The sequence below is a fragment of the Amia ocellicauda genome, chromosome 8, assembly GCF_036373705.1.
Source record: "Amia ocellicauda isolate fAmiCal2 chromosome 8, fAmiCal2.hap1, whole genome shotgun sequence".
NCBI classification, from domain to species: Eukaryota; Metazoa; Chordata; class Actinopteri; order Amiiformes; family Amiidae; genus Amia; species Amia ocellicauda.
Genome location: NC_089857.1, coordinates 42,980,443 through 42,998,536, shown reverse-complemented (window position 1 = coordinate 42,998,536; position 18,094 = coordinate 42,980,443). Strand labels below are relative to the sequence as shown.

The window sequence follows — 18,094 nt, the reverse complement described above, 5'->3', positions numbered from 1 at the left end:
GACTTAAATGGAACAAAACTCAGACTAAAATGGACATGAGTCACGCCGCGGCAAAGGTGGAAGTCCATGTGCATCTCATTTACAGAGAAACTCAACTTTTTAGATTTTTTATATATAAAAGACATTAAAGACAGTTACAATGATCACGTGTGAAAAATACAGTCGAGGCGGCAGCCCTGTTCACTTGATGGTAATGTTGATGATGCTGATGTCCTCGTAGGGCTTGTCAGTCTTCGGGTTGATCTTGACGTTCGAGATCCTCTGCACCACCTCCATTCCTTTCGTCGTTCTCCCAAAAACGGTGTGTTTGTTGTCCAGCCAAGGCTGCAGAGAAGAAAAAGGGACCAGAAGGACAGGGAAATAAAGATCAAAACAAGGACTTCACACCACGAGGGTCTGGCGTGCTCCGCGGACGACGAAGGGGCGGGAAACACGCGTACCGTTGGCACGACGGTGACAAAGAACTGCGAGCCATTGGTGCCGGGCCCGCCATTGGCCATGCTCAGGGTGTAGGGCCGGTCGTGGCGCAGCGTGGCGTGGAACTCGTCCTCAAACTCGCCGCCCCAGATGCTCTCTCCGCCCATGCCGGTGCCCGTGGGGTCTCCCGTCTGGATCATGAAGCCCTGGGAGAGAGAGAAAGGAGAGGGTGGTGAACGCTGCACCCAAAGCCACGGCTAACTAACGTAGGTCTAAAGGGACCACGGTTTCGGACATGGTGGTGGCGCAGAACTTCACTCTGAATCCCTGAAGTGTTAATTCCATATCCTGTCTCTTTTCATGCGGTACGTGTGGTTTACAAGACGGACGGAACATACCTTGATGACCCGGTGGAAGATGTGCCCGTTGTAGTATCCGTTCCTGCTGTGGACGCAGAAGTTCTCCACGGTTTTTGGACACCTAAGGGGAAGCGGGAGACGTTACAGGTTACAGTTGTTTATATTGCGCAGCTACACTCACACTCACACTCCCCTCCGCAGACCAGAATACTAATTCGGAGAGCGGAGGAGCAACTCGAGGTCTAATCAGAGCTCAAAAATGCGTCCGTGAGTGGCCCCAAGCTCTCCGCAGATCTAGACAAACTCTGTAACGAAGCTCAACAGAAATGATACGTACTCCACGGGGAAGAGCTTGAGGTGGATGTCTCCCATGGTGGTGTGGATGATAGCGCTGTCCGACACCCTCTTTGGTCCCTCAGCCTGGGTCGCCGCCATCACCTCCTCTTTGGACGGCTTCTCGTTGAAAACGTCCCGGTCCGACTCCGCGGTTTTCGTGTCCTCCGGCTCCCTCTTCGTGAACTGGCGAGCACGACAGGTACGTTCAGACTGAGCGAAAGGAGTCAAGGCGGCGGCAGAGCGACTCTATTCCCCCCCCCCCCCCCCCCGTGTGTGTGTGGTCACCAGCACAGCCACTAAGACAGCAGCGCAGCTTGACTGGCAGCTTCAGCGCCACATCCTCCCCATGATGCAACATTGCAATCCTGCCACTGCTAACTGGGAGTTGAACAAGCAAGGACCTGTCAACCAAATCCCATCGTTCTAGCTGCTGTTTATAGAACCGTGCATCTCTATTGTCCCTAAGCTGTCCCTCATCCATTTCAACAACAGAAAAATAACCTTAAAATATAGAATTATAAATTGCAAAGACAAAGATGATGATCACTATAACAGATCTAAAATAAAAAAAAAATGTTTCCAGGTTTTTTGGGGTATTCCCTGGACCCCTGACCCCCTGGGTTGGACTACAGATGGAACAGATTGGTGGGGGGGGGATTAAATGGGACAGGTGTGAGATCGTCTATATAATAATACAGTAACTGATCTGAGAAGAGTCCAGGGGGACCTGAGCCGCCCACTGGGACGCACCATGTAGAAGCGGTTCTTCTTGAAGGCCGTGCAGAAGATGGTGGGGTCCGGCTCGGCACTCTGCAGGGTGGGGTTGTCCGAGGCCTTCATCTCGATGGTGGGGGCCACCTGCACGGCCTTGGCGATGCCCTGGAACAGGCTGAGCTGTACCACTCGGATGTTCTCCTGTTTTCCCAGGATCCGCACACACCTTCACACAACACAAACCACAATCGGGGTCAGGCTCATATTTCTCCAATATCTGGTCACTCGCCTGACAAATCGATCACCAGAGGAATCCGGCCCGGCCTACCTGTTCGTCTCCAGGTTGATGACTTTGATGCCCAACATGGTCCCGTACAGGACGAAGTGTCCCGTCTCATCGAAGATAATGTTGGTCAGCCTGATGCCGTCCATCTTCTCCAGCTCCCTCTCCACAGCCATCCGCCGGCCGAACTCCATGTCCGGCAGCTGCTGCCTCATCTGCTGCAGCTCTGTGAACATCTGTCAGAGGGAAACGCAAGTCAGAGGGTTCCTGCACCTTGATCAGTCACAGCCGCCACAGAATGCATCAGCCAGTCGCTATTTGTCCTGCCTTCCAACGTCAAAATCTGTGAAAGGTTTAGCTTTTAAATCCAGATGAGGGATTTCTGTGACTGATGTGATTTACAGTGAACCTTTTCACCCTGGAACAGAGGAGAGTACGTGGGGACTTGATCCAAGTCTTCAAAACCATGAAAGGCATCGACCACATCAACCCAGAGGAGCTTTTCCAGATCAGCAGGGACACACGCACCCGGGGACACAAATGGAAATTGGGCTCCAAGGCATTCAAGACAGAAAACAGGAGACACTTCTTCACACAGAGAGGCGTCACAATCTGAACAAACTCCCCAGCGATGTGGCTGAAGAGACAATTTGGGAACATTCAAAAACAGACTGGATAGGATCCTTGATCACTTAGTTATTAATGGACACCAAACGAGCACGATGGGGCGAATGGGCTCCTCTCGATTGGACACTTTCTGATAGCAGTCAAGGCCCAGGTGATTTAACCCCTCCTCCAGACCGCTCCCACAGTAGAATTGCTCCAGTAGTTCAGGACATTAAGGAGCCCTGTTTTGACCTGTAGTTGTATGGTGTGTGTGTGTGTGTGTGTGTGTGTATGTAAGGATGGGTATAAACTTACGGTCAGGGACTCGTCAAACACTCTCATCAGCTTCCCCGTCAGGAAGCGGAAAATCCTCACTTTGCGGTCCGAGGCGACCGTCGCCATCCTGGTGCCATCGCTGGAGAAGGCCAGGCTGGTGGGGTAGGTCTTACATTTGGCGAACTCGTACAGGTCCGTGTCGGTCTTGTACTCCCAGTCCACGTTCTTGGGGAAGCGGAACTCGCTGGGCAGGCCGGTCCAGTACTCCAGCATGCCGGCCTTGTCCGCCGACACAATGACCCTGAAGCGCACGTTGAGCCGGATCTGAGACAGCGGCGACGAGTGCAGCTTGAAGGAGTGCAGCGGCTCGTGGTCGCCCCGGCCGTCGTACACGAAGATCTTGCCCGTGGCTTTCTCCGAGCAGGCCACGGTGGAGATGGCGTCACCCGGGTTGTAGATCCACTCACACTGCCCAGGGTGAAAGCTTGGGTGGAAGAGAGAGACAAACCAACATATAGAACCAATAGACACGGAACAATGATCTTTCAGACTTCTGTTTAGTCACTGTGAATGATGGCAAGCAGAATCACTCACACCTTAACCAGTCATGAAAACTGAAATGATCCACAGCTTTGTGGAGAAACACTATTCATCTGAACAAGAACACCGGACGCACAAACCAGTTTCAATTATTCTTATGAACACAGTAGCACGGCATGCGATTGTAGCTTCAGTAATAATCCACCCCCCAGGTGTGGTCTCGACACGAAATAAGGAATCTCCCCCGGAGCTGGACTCACCCCAGCTTCAGCATGTTGATCATGTCGAAGTTCACCACATCGAAGACCTTCATGGCCCGGTCCTCCCCCACGGTGCACAGCAAGGCCCCCTCGGCGCTCACCGCGGTGCACTCGATCACCCCTGCGGAGGCACAGAGAGCCGGGGAGAGCGGCAGTGTGAGGAAAGCTCAAGAACAGCTGGACAGTTTGTGTCACTACGTCTACAATCAATATGGCTGTTGAAGAAAGCATCAGAACAAGTATTGGACAGGTGGGCTTGACGCTTTTTCCCATGAAATCCCCATTCACTTAATTCTGTCCTGTGAAGTTACATGGCATCCAACAATCCAGGGCATTTTGTAAGGCGATCCGCACCTAAATGACTCCGAAAGTGCTTGACGAACTCTATACCCTGGTCCTCCTTCTTCTTCCAGAACTTCACGTGGCCGTCCTGACTGGCCGTTATGATGAAGTCAGTCCTGCAGAGAAGAGGGATGACTTTAGTTGTCTGTCTTGGAAGGACAATCAATACCATCTACTCCAATAACACCAATAAAGCTCTTTTGAATTTGAATAGATGGCACATCTCTGCTGGACAGGAAAAAAGGCACTACAAACTCTCTCACAGACAGTCCATTTTTCAAAGCAAGTGTCTTTAACTTTAGTGAATTCAAATCGTGGGTGAATGCTGTTTTATATAGAGAAAGACAACGAGAGAGAGAAATAAAAGATGCCTTACTTTGAACAGACTATGTGGGTGATGACGTCACGGTGCATGTAGCTCTTCTCGTACATGGCGGCGGAGGGCAGGTTGTTCAGGTAAACCCGCTCAAACTCCAGCACTGACAGGAATCAATACATTCAATCAAACCACAGGCACATGTCCAGAACTGATGCATGTAAATAACTCTTAATGGTGTTAGTGAATGAGCTGTGTGTGCTGAAGTTTTAAAACAGGAGTGTAACTGCCTCGACATAGCCTAGCTGACCAAACACGCAAATCATGCGTTTACATTAACTGAATAATAATAATAATAATAATAATAATAATAATAATAATAATAATAATAATAATAAACATGTGTTCTCTGTGTGGGCTTGGTGTCTGTTTAGATGCCCACAGACATGCCTGCCCGGGGGGAGTCGCTGTTTTAGGGAGCATGCTCTAACCTTTCCTCTTCTTGGCCTGTGTGGCTTCGCTCGGCATCGGCCCGATCCACTCCTCCTCCTCCTCCTCCTCCTCCTCCGCGTCGCCGCCATTATTCTTCTCCTCGGGCTCTAGTTTCCTCTTCTGATCTGCACTGGCGCTGCTGGAAGACGCCATGTCTTCAGTTGTTACGATATCGCCCCGCCCCTTACCCTTTGACCCCTGCACTAGAGCCTATCAACGACAGGATCCTAAGGTGTGACGAAAATGATTGACGGAAGGACCAGCCAATAAGCTTCTCACTAAGGACAAGACGCCCCCTTTCTCAAGGCGAGTCTGGTTGGTGGAAACTTACTATGTTCCAATGCCGGCATCTCTTTTGAGTTGCGTTCTTGTTGCGCAGATCCCCACATTTCTGCGCACATTTGCAGAATCCCAGCGATCCCATTGGTGGAGCCGCGCAGAACTGCAGTCTTCTAAACAAAACGACGATTTCTCAATTAGTATTGGGTATACTGCACCAGTAAAGCATCTCACAGTCGTGACATCTAGCGCCACTAAATATTTTAAGAAACTAATACTACAATTAATCAAAATAAACACATCAATGGAGAAATATCTATAGATGTATTTCTCCTTCATTAACACTTTCCCTATTATATTACGGCATTTCTCAACTCTGCAGGGGTCTCCAGCCCTGGGCCTGCAGATCCAAAGCACAGGACACAGGAGATAAACACACATGCATTAGACACACCAAATGCCAAATGATAGGCATGCAATTGTTAATATAGATTTTGCAAAGTGTCGACTGGAAACCGAAAAATACCGTCTTTAGTGGAGACGAATTCAGAAGGTAGTCTAGATACGTGTTAAAATGAGGCCTCGTCTCTGAATCACGGGTTCTGTGCCTTCGATCAGTGATGATTTTACGAAAGCAAAAAAAACAAATAATTAAAATAAAGTTATCAACGACTAAATATGTGATTTTGAAATTTAAATGACCGCAGCTGTAACCGCCTCTCTCAGTACAGTACAGTAGAAGGTGCTGCAGGGCCTCCAGTCTCCAGTTTCCTTGTCAAGCACACACACAGACGGATAACCATACAGATACACATATAGGCTGAAGACCCACATCCTGTACCACGTCAGCTGTCCCCTACAACATGCCTTGTCCTCTAGACCAATCTGACCCCTAAGACGCACCTTGTCCCCTATGACTGCAGTTCCCTATTACAATACCATATCTCAATTCTACTTGACTGTCACTTTTGTTTCCTGCTTGTGGCCCATTATACTGCACTGCTACCTTTGGCGTCTCATATGTTTTTGATGATTGTGCCAGTAATTCGTGTCAAAGTATGTGTGAACTTGTAGCATCATTTTTAATGGTGACTAGTCTGAATTATTGTTGTTGTGAATTCACTCGGAGAACGGACTGGCGCTCGTGTAGCCTACTGACTGACTCTTTTGTTTGGAAAGGAATGTAAAAGGAATGTGTACAAAAATGTGTTTAAGATGGAAGAAGAGAATAGACTTGTGTATATCAATCAGGGACGAGTGTGTGTGCAGTCTGGAGGTCCTTACAGGTGTATATCTGAAAACTGTTTATGGAAATGGAGCGGGATCTTCCCACCTTGCTTAGACACTCATATAACAGCTTGACAGAGAGCTTATCTAGGTCCTGAAAGTCTGGGGCATGTCTTTGCTCTGAGCTGTGTAGTGTACATTGTCTGTGCCTAACACTTCACACTGTTCAACTGTCATGAATCATCTGTTATAATATGAATATGATGAAGCTGTTTTAAAATACACATAAGAGTCACACGTTTGTGTAATGCTGAGCTTTGTGTACCTGTTTAGAAATGTATGCATCATCAGATCAAACCTTTTGTTTCAGTTAAAATAAATTAATTTTAAAAATAATAGAATATATATTTCTATAATTGAGGCCTGCTGTTATGCTTGTTCATCATGGAGATCAATTGAAAGTCTTCGATGTCTCTTGGCATACAGCGCTGTGGGAGAGAGTCACTCACGTGTAGCGTCACAAAACGGAAACACAGCCACCCCGTTGTTATCAACGCAGCTCTGCATCACTGACACGATCTTAAATAACCCAGCCCTGTTAGGTGACAAAGATAATGATGTCAATATAAACCCTGACCTCCCTGCTGGGTATTATTGTATTTACAAAACCATATGGGGTTTAATGTCTGTAAAGGTTTTGATTTGACAAATCCAAGGTTCTGCTCTTCTAAGCTTAGGCCAAGTTATTATATGATTTTACGTCACGTAAAACCTATTTACATTCATGATAATATTAATATGCAGTGTATTGTTAGATTGATATATATATACACACATCTGTTGGTTTGATACAGGTGCTTTCCAGAGTATGAATCCAGTCTCAGCGTGTACGTGCTATGAAAGCAAATAATGATTTGTTGGATGATAAATTGATATACAGTAATCTAATCAAATGTGAACATTATTTATTTTTAGTTGGCCAATGCAGGAAATGGAAATGGCACTCCAATACAAATATTGGCTTTGTTTTTTTTTATGAATCAGTGTGCCATTCAGCTCCACAGGTATTAAAACACCTTATCTGAGTGAAAACAAAGCCCTTTCAGTGCCAGAGTTGGGCGCTTTCTGTGCTGGGTGATCTTTTCTGGGACGACGTGCTGGAACGTCTGTGAATTAAAAGCGAAATGTCTTGAGATTTCTGATGATCAGAAGAACTGGGCATGGGGGTACTGATGGTGTGGTTTGGTATAATGGGATGTTTGGTAGAATTGCTCGATTACTGGACTGAGATCAGTACTCTTGAGTAGTTGAAATGTATCTTCCTCGAACCGCTGTTGTGTTACATACTCCCATGCTGTGTCCATGTGGACATGGGTGGACAGTAGACCTGGCCATTAAATCCTGTTGTCCTCTTCTGGAGACTCTTTTGGTGGCTTGTATGTTCCTACAAGGCCACATGATGGCGCCCCAAACAAGCATTTATGAGCAAAAGATAACTGCACACTGCTTTCAAAGAGAGCTAGTTAACACAAATAATAAGGCCCTAAAACAGAGACTTTGAAATAAATATTTATTTGAGCACCCATATGCGCATTGGATTTTTTTAATAAATTGTTTTCACTGGGGATGATTCATTCACATGTGTATAGTTTTAATATTATTGGAACATAAAAACGACCCTAATCCGTAATTCATAATATAAAGGCATTTGTTACATTATTACGAAAATATAACCAGTATGAATGCTGCAGTTTTCTGGATACATCCATTCATAAAAATAATAATACACTTATTATGGTATTTAATATAATCACAGAAATCTCACCAAGGCTCTGAGCCCTATTGGTGGGTTAGACCAGCCCCTGTGTGTGATGGGAATTGCTGGGGAGATGTATATGATGCGGGACAACTTTTCCGCAATACATTCATAAATAATATCAAAATCAAATGATGGACAGATCAGCCAAACCTGATCTCAAATCAACATGTGGATCTTTTTACATACATATTTTCTAATCATAATTATCAGTCATTAATTAGGGGGAAATCACACGGTGGCTATTTTATTGTAAATAATGATGTAATGATTTCTCTCCCAGGTTTCGCTGATGCGATGGATCTGGATTCACACTGATTGCAGTCGGCCTTCACAGCCTGTTCTCTCCACAGTCATGTGTGCATGGGCTTATGTATGTGTGAATGTAGAATAACATGCAGTTAAACAAGCAGCACAGGGCCAGCTCACAGCATCTCATGTATGTGTGTGTATATATATGTATAGTATTGCAATACAATATTGTAATGCAAATCGTTTGACGGGCTTCCTTGCTTTCTTGGGTGCACCCCGCACCCCGCACCCCGCCAGACAGCACCCCACACCCCGCACCCCGCCAGACAGCACCCCACACCCCGCGCCCTGCACCCCGCCAGACAGCACCCCACACCCCGCGCCCAGCACCCCGCCAGACAGCACCCCACACCCCTCACCCCGCGCCCTGCACCCCGCCAGACAGCACCCCACACCCCTCACCCCGCCAGACAGCACCCCACACCCCTCACCCCGCGCCCTGCACCCCGCCAGACAGCACCCCACACCCCTCACCCCGCCAGACAGCACCCCACACCCCGCGCCCTGCACCCCGCCAGACAGCACCCCACACCCCTCACCCCGCCAGACAGCACCCCACACCCCGCGCCCTGCACCCCGCCAGACAGCACCCCACACCCCGCGCCCTGCACCCCGCCAGACAGCACCCCACACCCCTCACCCCGTGCCCTGCACCCCGCCAGACAGCACCCCACACCCCTCACCCCGCCAGACAGCACCCCACACCCCACACCCCGCCAGACAGCACCCCACACCCCGCGCCCCGCACCCCGCCAGACAGCACCCACACCCCGCGCCCTGCACCCCGCCAGACAGCACCCCACACCCCACACCCCGCCAGACAGCACCCCACACCCCACACCCCACACCCCGTCAGACAGCACCCCACACCCCGCGCCCCGCCAGACAGCACCCCACACCCCACACCCCGCCAGACAGCACCCCACACCCCACTCTGTGCCCCAGACCCCCTCCCCCTCTCGCTCGGAGCCGCACATGCGCACAGCTGACAGCCCACGGAGGAACATCTGCAGTGACGTCATGGCGAACCTCCCAGTGAAAGCTGCCAAACGTAGAAAAAAAAGTAGCTCGAAAGTTGGCTATAGGCCGGCGGTGTGAGGCTGCTGCTTTACACTGCGCTGTCCTGCCTGCCCCGCAACACTGGATCTGGATATATACATCAATACAGCTCTGTTCCAGAAGGCATTGTCCACTTTTTCTTTGCAAAGCCAACAAACAAGCAAACAGGACTAACAAATACCTGAAACATACTTATTAAGAAATACATCCAATAAAACGGTTTTTGTTGTTTTTTGTAAATGAATTGATGGAGCTGCATTTTCTGCCAAGGCAGTGGATTCTCTGAAGCGGCTTCTTTCTTTCCAAGAAGAGAAACTCCAGGGTTTTTTTCCGGCATGAGAATAAGTGCCAGAGCTGTGGAGCGCCAGCGGAGGCAGGGGAAGGCAGGGCGCTGAGCGCGGCGGAGCGGCGGTGCGGCGGTGCGGTGCGGCGGAGCGGCGGTGCGGTGCGGTGCGGTGCGGTGCGGGGCCGGGCCGGGCCGGGCCGGGCGGTGCGGGGCGGTGCGGTGCGGACGGGTCTCTGCTCTGCTCTGCCCAGGGCTTCACAATGAACACGCAGACGGTAACTGCCTGAGCGCCAGCTGCGCACTGTAGCAATGTGTGAGACAGACCGACACAGTGAGTGTGTTACAAAGTGTACACACAGAACAGCAGCTTTAACTTGAAACAGTGTTGCCAAAAGATTGTGTTTAAAACAGTTGCGGAGTGCTGTTTACTTTGTTTCTCTTATTGTACATGCCAAGTGTATTTCAGTTTGCGCTGCACGCAGGAGTCCGGGGGACGGTACTGTGCGGGGCGGTGTGATAGTGCAGCCCGGCCGGTGGGCTACTGCTGCTCTGGACCTTTCATTCCCGCAGCTGCACACTTTAGAGACGCGGAGCCAGTGCCGGCCGGCGGGTGTGTGTGTGGGTGTGTGTGCGGGTGTGGGTGTGTGTGTGTGCGGGAGTGTGTGCGGGTGTGGGTGTGTGTGTGTGCGGGAGTGTGTGCGGGTGTGTGTGTGCGGGAGTGTGTGTGTGTGTGTGTGTGTGTGCGGGAGTGTGTGTGTGTGTGTGCGGGTGTGGGTGTGTGTGGGAGTGTGCGGGTGTGTGTGCGGGTGGGTGTGTGTGGGTGCGGGAGTGTGTGTGTGTGTGTGTGTGTGTGCGGGAGTGTGTGTGTGTGTGTGTGGGAGTGTGTGTGTGTGTGTGTGTGTGTGCGGGAGTGTGTGTGTGTGTGTGTGGGAGTGTGTGTGTGTGTGCGGGTGTGGGTGTGTGTGGGAGTGTGTGCGGGTGGGTGTGTGTGGGTGTGTGTGGGTGTGTGTGTGTGGGTGTGTGTGGGTGTGTGCGGGTGGGTGTGTGTGGGTGTGTGCGGGTGTGTGTGTGTGGGTGTGTGCGTGTGCGGGTGGGTGCGGGTGGGTGTGTGCGGGTCCAGGTGAGTGAGCGCCGCGGCGCTGTGAACGGCCGGTCCTGCCGTGTTTCTCCGCAGCGAGGAGCCGCTCGTTTGTATTTGGGCTGCCGGGGTGACGCAGTCGGGCTGGGTGCCAACTGTCTGGGTCACACGCGTTTTATCCAAATAGATTTACTGCTGCTGTCTGGTATGGGGCTGCGAGATGTTAACTGCTAAACTAAACCCAGACAAAAAAAAGTGCAACTGAACTCGAATGTGGTATATGAATTTTATTAGCAAACGACGCCTGGCTATAGCGCTTTAAAATATGAGTATTTGTTTCTTTTTACACGTTGGCTACATGATGAAGGCAACCCAGCATGTTTTCAGTAAAGAAGGAGACACCTGGTTTATTGTGAGTGTTCAGTGATAGCAGGTCTGCTGGAGAGATGTGCTGTTTTGGGATGAAGAAACTAAGCATTAGTTAAGTTATCCGTTATCCACTAAATGTGCTATAGCGATGAATAATGCACCCCTCTCTAAAATCACTAGCTAGGAGTCTATCACTCCAACCACTCGGCTCCTCCTCACAGTCATGCTGAGTTGCAGACACACAGGTGACATTGAAGGGTTTAGGAAGGTTTTTTGTCTTTACTTTGAAATGTGAATTTCAAAAGTCATGGACAGCAAACGTTTGGAAGTGTAATCAACAATGGTCACCATGCAAAGAAAAAAAAATCATTATAAATAAGTAAAAATGCATCACCTCACTCTAATGTAGATGCTTTAGGTTAAGCCACAGTGTTGCCAGGCGCTCCCAGCAGTCGGGACAATGACATGTTGTGGGTTTTAGTCAACGGTGCATCAGAGTCTGTAATATTGGCCGCCATCCAAGCAGAGAATTGCTGTATTTAATAGGGTGGAGAGCAATTATTATTATTATGATTATTATTAGACTCCCATTGGCTTCAGTTTCCCAAAGCATCCCCAGCAGAAATATGTAAAGTGTCTGGAATTTGAAGTGCCCTGCTCGCTGATCCACGCAGAAAACACCCGTTGATTTTCAGTCTCAGACTTGGCCTCAGCATCTAAGTCAGAAGATCTCGCAATGAAGTGATCCGCTCGGGCCAGATGTTGCACTGACTGCAGGCGCTGGCGGAAACGGCCGCACGAGCTCCTCTTAACTTCAGCAGTTTGTTGTTTTGACTGGAGCTGGAAAATGAGGCTGTCCTGGGGCAGCAGACTCGCAACGTCTCCAACCCATCCATCGGGACATTGTAGAATATAGTTAGAGCAGCCATAGATCAGTTTTACTCTACATGTTGCTTGTATGCATGTAGCTACATATATAATCACACACACACACACACACACACACAGCCAGAGTGGAAATATCAATTTTTCATTAACAATCCTTTTAAACTGTGAACTGCATTAAAGCAATTGAACAATCTATGTGAACAAAAAAATAAACTTTCATTTCACCCTAGCACATTTGTCGTCAACAGGATATTGTGTTTGTATATATATATATCATTTTAAATGCCTCTTTCACGTATTCATCTAACATATTCTGTTTTTTATTTCCAGGTACACAGATGGACAGCTCGAGACAGACCCTCTGTATAGATCTACTGACTGCTGTGGAATTACTTGAAGTACTTTAACGGATGGATCCTCACATCGCCCGCGGAGGACATGAATCGAGACGCCAGTAGAACCTTCTGGCAGACTCCCATTTAAGAACAATATTGAACCCTGATCCACAAGCCCAGGAATTAAACACAACGCAGAGGACATCGGCCATGCGCTTGTTATGGTGCCATACTGGAGCGAAATAAGCTTTTTAGCCCAACTGTAGCCCCCCCTCCCCCTCCCCCCCTCCCCAAGTTAGATCTTTTCTAAATTATGGAAATTTTGTGGAAGACGATGACTTGGATATTGAGCCTAGTCATGGCTGCTTCTGAATTTCAAAGCCACACCAGACTTTCACACACTTCCCAAGGTAGGGACTCTTGGCTCCATGAGCATGCTTTTCTTCTTGTCTTCAGCTGTGTGTTTGTGTAACAGGTGTCGTCCCGGCCGAAGCCCAGAGCCTTGTTCTCTCCCAAATAATAGCTTTACTGTATCAAAGAGCCAGCCCTCTCTAGGCGTGTCTGTCCAGGGGCTTAGACCTCTCAGCCCGTGCTTATGTGCCGAGGCGATGCGGAGGTGTTTTCTCTCGGTGCCGCTGCTTTGCTCCGCTAGGTCCCTTCAAATGCATTGCTCAGCGCTCAGACACAAAGGGCCATCAGGAATGGTCTCCCTGCTTCCTTTTTGGCACGCAGTCCCTATGCTGGGAGCCTCTGATTTTAGTGTCCCCTCCTAGAGATCCTAGTGGGGCTCTGAGTCTCAGTGCGCATCCTTTAACCATTGAGCAGGGCGTGTTTTCCTCCCCTACAGCTCAACCTCAGTGGCAACTGTGACTGTGCTCATCTTAAGAGTCTGTACTGGCTCTTAGAGAACCTGTAAGCATCTTCCACTGCAGTAATGTGTGCTTTGGTGACAAAAGTGTCTTCTGTTGAAATGAGGTCCACGGATTACTACTGCAGGAAGCTTGGGCAGATGTTCTCCACACTCAGTCCTACCTGTGTCCTGCTGCAGAATGGTAGATGCTTTGACATTTGAGTCCCGAGCAGCATTGTAGTCTTCCTGCTTTGCCTTCAGCTTCTGAACCTGGGAAAGGTCCCGACTGTGTGGCCCAGCCAGTGCAGAGTGTGTTTCTCACAGGGCTGGGATATTGTGCTGTTCTATTCCAAAGCAAGACCCCCCCACCCCACCCCGCTACTGATCTCTAGCAGCCCTTACTGGGACAGTCTGTGGAGGTGCGGTCAGTGATTTATCCAGAGATTAACTGCATCACTGGTTGTCCTATGTTTCTCATCGCAGGGTGTCTGTGCTTGAATCGTGTCTGGCTGTGTGGGTCGGGGTGGGGCAAAGAGGCATGATTTATTCTCGAACTCAGTCGCTAAATGCTTGCTTTAATGCTTTCATTTCTGCAATACAGAATACTGTGTTGGTTGTTATTTAGAATACAACAAAGGCAATTTATTTGCCGTCCGTTACATGTAGCAAAGCCCCCACTGAGATCTGAGATGGTAAGTCAAGGTGGGTGCAGTCTCTCGCTCCAGGAGTCATTCATTCTGTCTGCACCAGGGCAATGTGTTAGTTACTGCAATGTCATTCAGGATGCTGTTATCTTGGGTGAGTGCTCTTCACTGGTCAATTTTCTTCACTTATGTAAAAAATACGCTTCTGAAGATGCTAAGCGTGAAGAGAGTTTTGCTTTCTGCTCGGCAGGCTTCTGTTTTGAACCCTTGCTGTATCTGATCAGTGGTGAAACCTGTGAGCTGTGAAAGTAAATTGGTGTGTGCCTGTTGTGAGGTTGACTTGTCATTGCTAGCCTTCGTTACGTCCTGTTTTCTCTCTCACGTTTGCTTCCCACCCTGGCTCACCGTTTGCCCGAAAGAGGAGTTCCTATCCTACCTTGAACACTACCAGCTGACCGTGCCGGTGCGCGTGGACGAGAACGGAGACTTTGTGAGCTACACTGTGAAACACCACAGCCCTTCACGGAGACGGAGGAGCTTGGAGCCGCTGGACCAGTCCCGACTCTTCTACAGGCTGTCCGCCTATGGGAGACACTTTCACTTAAACCTGACGCTGAACCCTCACTTGGTGTCCAAACATTTTACTGTAGAATACTGGGCAAAGGATGGACCAGAGTGGCGGCATGATTTTGTAGAAAATTGCCATTATATCGGCTACCTGCAGGACCAGTACAGCACAACAAAAGTGGCGCTGAGCAACTGCAATGGCTTGGTGAGTAGAAATCTAGATTCTGTAATGCATTACTCTTAGTTAGTCACTCACCGTAGAAAAATCCTAATGCATTGCTGTACAGGAAAGATTGAGAGAGAGGGGACCAGACCTTTACAGAGTCCGAAGTGACAGAGAAATTATTCTCACCCTGGGTTCACAGGCAGCATTCGAATAGCTTAGGTGAATCTGAATGTCTTTCTGTACAGACTGCAGCACCATGGCAGAACAGGATTCATAGTCCCGTTCATAGGTTTACCTGGAGTTTGCTTTAATTTGTATTTATGCATTATTTTCGAATATCAAAAAGGCCAAAGCAGGTATGTCTTCCCACAACACATGGCTAATTTGCATAGCGTGGAGGCAGGCTGTGGTGGTTGAGCAGTTGTCAGGGCAGCTGTTGCAGCCCTCCCTCGTGAGTGTTTGTGCCGAGCGGCAGGTAGTCCTTGCCTTTGAAAGCTGATGCAGAACCCTCTCCAAAAAAAGAGGATCTTCTGCCGACGCTACTGGCCTGCAATCAAATATGGTAACACCTGAATGTCATGCAAAAATGATGACCAGGATGCATAACACCATACTGTAGACCAAGACTTTTCTCCAAATATTCAGTAGAGTTCAAGCCCTGCTATGATGTGTTTCTTTAATATTAAAGACGGAATCAACAGATAGATGGATGCCTGACAGAGAGAGTTTGGTCTCTTAATTCGGCAATCTCTCTGCCTCATCTATTTTCACACGTTTAATTGCCAGGTCCTCTCTGATTTCCTATCCATGCTGAACTCTGCAGATAGAGGGAACGTCTCTGGTCTTTAGTTAATTTGCCTGTAAATTATTCCAGCTTACTTCAGCAACCCCTACAAGTTGCTTAATTCCCAGCATGTCATTGCTGGTGATTATTTTAAATAAGGACAGACAATGGCACGATTAAAGGCTAATGTATTGTCCGTCCCATCTTGGTTTCCAAAAGAGTTTATTTAAAAGAGTTCAAAGCCCCGAATTCCCCAGCAACTCAGACCTGCAGCGTTTGTAAAACATTGCTCTTTGAGGAGCTACTGTACCAGCAGTTTAAAATGAACCGCACAGAGTGACGGTGTCACAAACCTGCCATGCCTCTTGAAGTGACATTACCTGCAGATCTCTTAGGATCAGTAATGGCTTCTGCTTTCCCTGTCTTTGATTTGTTCAAATAACAGAGAAAAGACAATGCATTGTTTGTTTGCCCATTGTAATAATCTATAGAACTTGTTTTCAAGTTTATTGTGGAGATATGAGCTTGTTAAAGTGTAATTTAAAGTGTTTGTATATTAATATTTGCTGTTTTTTTATGCATAACAATTGCAACAGAAACTAGTTCAACTCTGATGTATATATCCTGGGAATGTCATATGTGAAAGTGGAAGGGTTTTAAAGTTAAAGCTGTATTTACTTGTTTGTTTCTGTTTGTTTATGAGGAGAGGAGAGCGAAATAAAAGCAGCATATCATTACTTTCATGACACTGTAGGGCCTTGCAGTTGTCTATATTTGTGTGCAACCATCAGTTGTGATTGATTCTCCGTAACCATGTTTTCTCGATGTTCTTGTTTTTCAACAAGCACGGTGTAATTACAACAGAAGAAGAGCAGTATTTAATTGAGCCATTAAAGAATATATCCTCCACAAATTCCAGCGATTTAACCCTCGAAGACGGACAGCCACATGTTATTTATAAAAAGTCTTCCCTTCCCTGGCAACAAGACCTCAACGAGGAGTCCAGCTGCGGCGTCTCAGGTAACTAACCGTCTCTCTGTCTGCGGATTGATGTGCTTTGGAGTCTGTAGTCTGAGGAGGGAAGGAAGGAAGCAACCACACAGAGCTGCCATAGAAGCTCAGATTGCTATATAGCATTTTATATCCTGGCTAGAAACTATAGGGAACACACACAGAAATAGAGACGTTATTCAAGCCTGTCTCTGTATCTTCCTGTAGCACAGGTGAGTTTCTGTAGTTCTGTCAACATTATGTATGAAAGTGTTCAGAAATGCCACCGAGATTCCTGTTTTGTTTTCTGGTAACAAAGTCATAACAGTGTCACTACAAGTTGTAACAGGAATTCTCTCCTGGGGATTCGGGCACATCTGGACTATAAACACATGGGCAGCACCATCGAGAGGGGTGGCATTTATGTGGCTGCCTGACCAGAGGCAGCGCCAGAAATGTGTGGTGTGGGGGGGCAAGAGCGGGGCAGCTATATTCCGTGGGGGGGTGGGGGCAAACACCTGATGCAACATAATTTGGCGTGCCCCATAGTAATCCTGGGCCACATTCATTTGTGCCCAGCAGGGGTTACACTGGCAAATGCCCCTTCTTCCACGCCTTCCCACGTGCCTTCAGATCAAAAGGCCTCTGGACTTCATTCTCTACGGACTGTCTTTTACCTGAATTGTCGTCAGTGTGCCAAAGCACAGGGAACAGCTTTCGCGGTCCTGTGACGTGTGTGACATTCAGGTTAACAGCTGTGTCCTCTCGGTGACAGTCAGGGCCTTTATGCCAGTGCGTAGATAGCCCGAGTCGCACAATCAGGCCGTCGCAGCTCTGTGAGTTGTGTGGTCTGTGCGTCTCCTTCATGCTCTCTGTGGCACACATTGTTAGACTGCTATTGAATCTCGCTCATCTGAATAAATGACCATATTGTGTGATTGTAAGCAGTGAGTGGGAGGGAGAAAAGAAAAGTGAATTTAATGCTTGAAGCTTTTCTTCCCGTTTCCCTCGCCTGTAGCTAGAGATGGTGCTCGAACCCTTTCACATTAGCTAAAGGGCTGCTCATGATTTTATTTTCTTTCTTAGTAGCACGCTTCATAACAAAAAAACATAGTTTTAAAGTTGTACTAACAGCTGACACCTGATCGCAGATGCGACACGTATGCAATTGAACAGTGGGTGAGTAATGAATAGGCAGCTCAGTGACCAGACTGTTGATCTGTTAATTAAATGGTTGCTTAGCACAAAACAAGGGCACACCGTAGACATCCCAAATGACCGGTTCTCCGAGGAGTCTCGCAGCGTCTCCAGCTGCAGTGCTGCCCAGGGAAGTAAGGCGCAGCAGGTACGCAGGCCGCACTGAAGAGTGACGGGGCCTCTCGAGACATTGTGTCATCCCCTGTAATGCTGTAACTGCAGGGTGTTTTAAAAGCCTGTCTGGGGCTGAACCGTGTTGTGGTACAGAGTGGATCGGCACGTCACGCTAAACTGTTTCATCGCACT

At 48.3% G+C, this 18,094-nt stretch overlaps 3 protein-coding genes across 3 annotated transcripts in view; 2 read left to right on the top strand and 1 right to left on the bottom strand.

The window, feature by feature from the left end:
- Positions 1 to 91: 91 nt before the first annotated feature.
- ppwd1 (peptidylprolyl isomerase domain and WD repeat containing 1) lies at positions 92 to 5,115 on the bottom strand. The gene is made up of 11 exons (XM_066711541.1): positions 4,941 to 5,115; positions 4,510 to 4,612; positions 4,146 to 4,249; positions 3,792 to 3,912; positions 3,031 to 3,475; positions 2,155 to 2,345; positions 1,863 to 2,052; positions 1,114 to 1,295; positions 816 to 897; positions 441 to 623; positions 92 to 324 (listed from the first exon to the last, which is right to left on the bottom strand). Exons 1-11 carry the CDS (start codon positions 5,092 to 5,094, stop codon positions 181 to 183), a joined length of 1,899 nt encoding a protein of 632 aa, XP_066567638.1. The 5' UTR covers positions 5,095 to 5,115; the 3' UTR covers positions 92 to 180.
- Positions 5,116 to 7,667: 2,552 nt separating this feature from the next.
- LOC136755300 (sialidase-like) lies at positions 7,668 to 9,673 on the top strand. Its single transcript, XM_066711770.1, has 2 exons — positions 7,668 to 7,673; positions 8,813 to 9,673. Exons 1-2 carry the CDS (start codon positions 7,668 to 7,670, stop codon positions 9,671 to 9,673), a joined length of 867 nt encoding a protein of 288 aa, XP_066567867.1.
- A 431-nt stretch (positions 9,674 to 10,104) lies between these two features.
- Positions 10,105 to 18,094, top strand: part of adamts6 (ADAM metallopeptidase with thrombospondin type 1 motif, 6) — a 66,243-nt gene continuing 58,253 nt past the window's right edge. The window contains exons 1-4 of the mRNA XM_066711540.1: positions 10,105 to 10,195; positions 12,586 to 13,000; positions 14,504 to 14,856; positions 16,447 to 16,621. Coding sequence (XP_066567637.1) covers positions 12,904 to 13,000; positions 14,504 to 14,856; positions 16,447 to 16,621 — 625 coding nt within the window. The 5' untranslated portion in view covers positions 10,105 to 10,195; positions 12,586 to 12,903. The remainder of the gene's footprint in view (positions 10,196 to 12,585; positions 13,001 to 14,503; positions 14,857 to 16,446; positions 16,622 to 18,094) is intronic.

What these genes read in the sequence shown, in the direction of transcription:
- ppwd1 (XM_066711541.1), bottom strand. Translation starts at nt 5,094, where the DNA reads ATGGCGTCTTCCAGCAGCGCCAGTGCAGATCAGAAGAGGAAACTAGAG. An exon ending in ACCCACATAGTCTGTTCAAA is followed by an intron (nt 4,250 to 4,509) that starts GTAAGGCATCTT and finishes TCTTCTCTGCAG; the next exon opens with GACTGACTTCATCATAACGG. An exon ending in TCTTCCACCGGGTCATCAAG is followed by an intron (nt 624 to 815) that starts GTATGTTCCGTC and finishes TCTCTCTCCCAG; the next exon opens with GGCTTCATGATCCAGACGGG.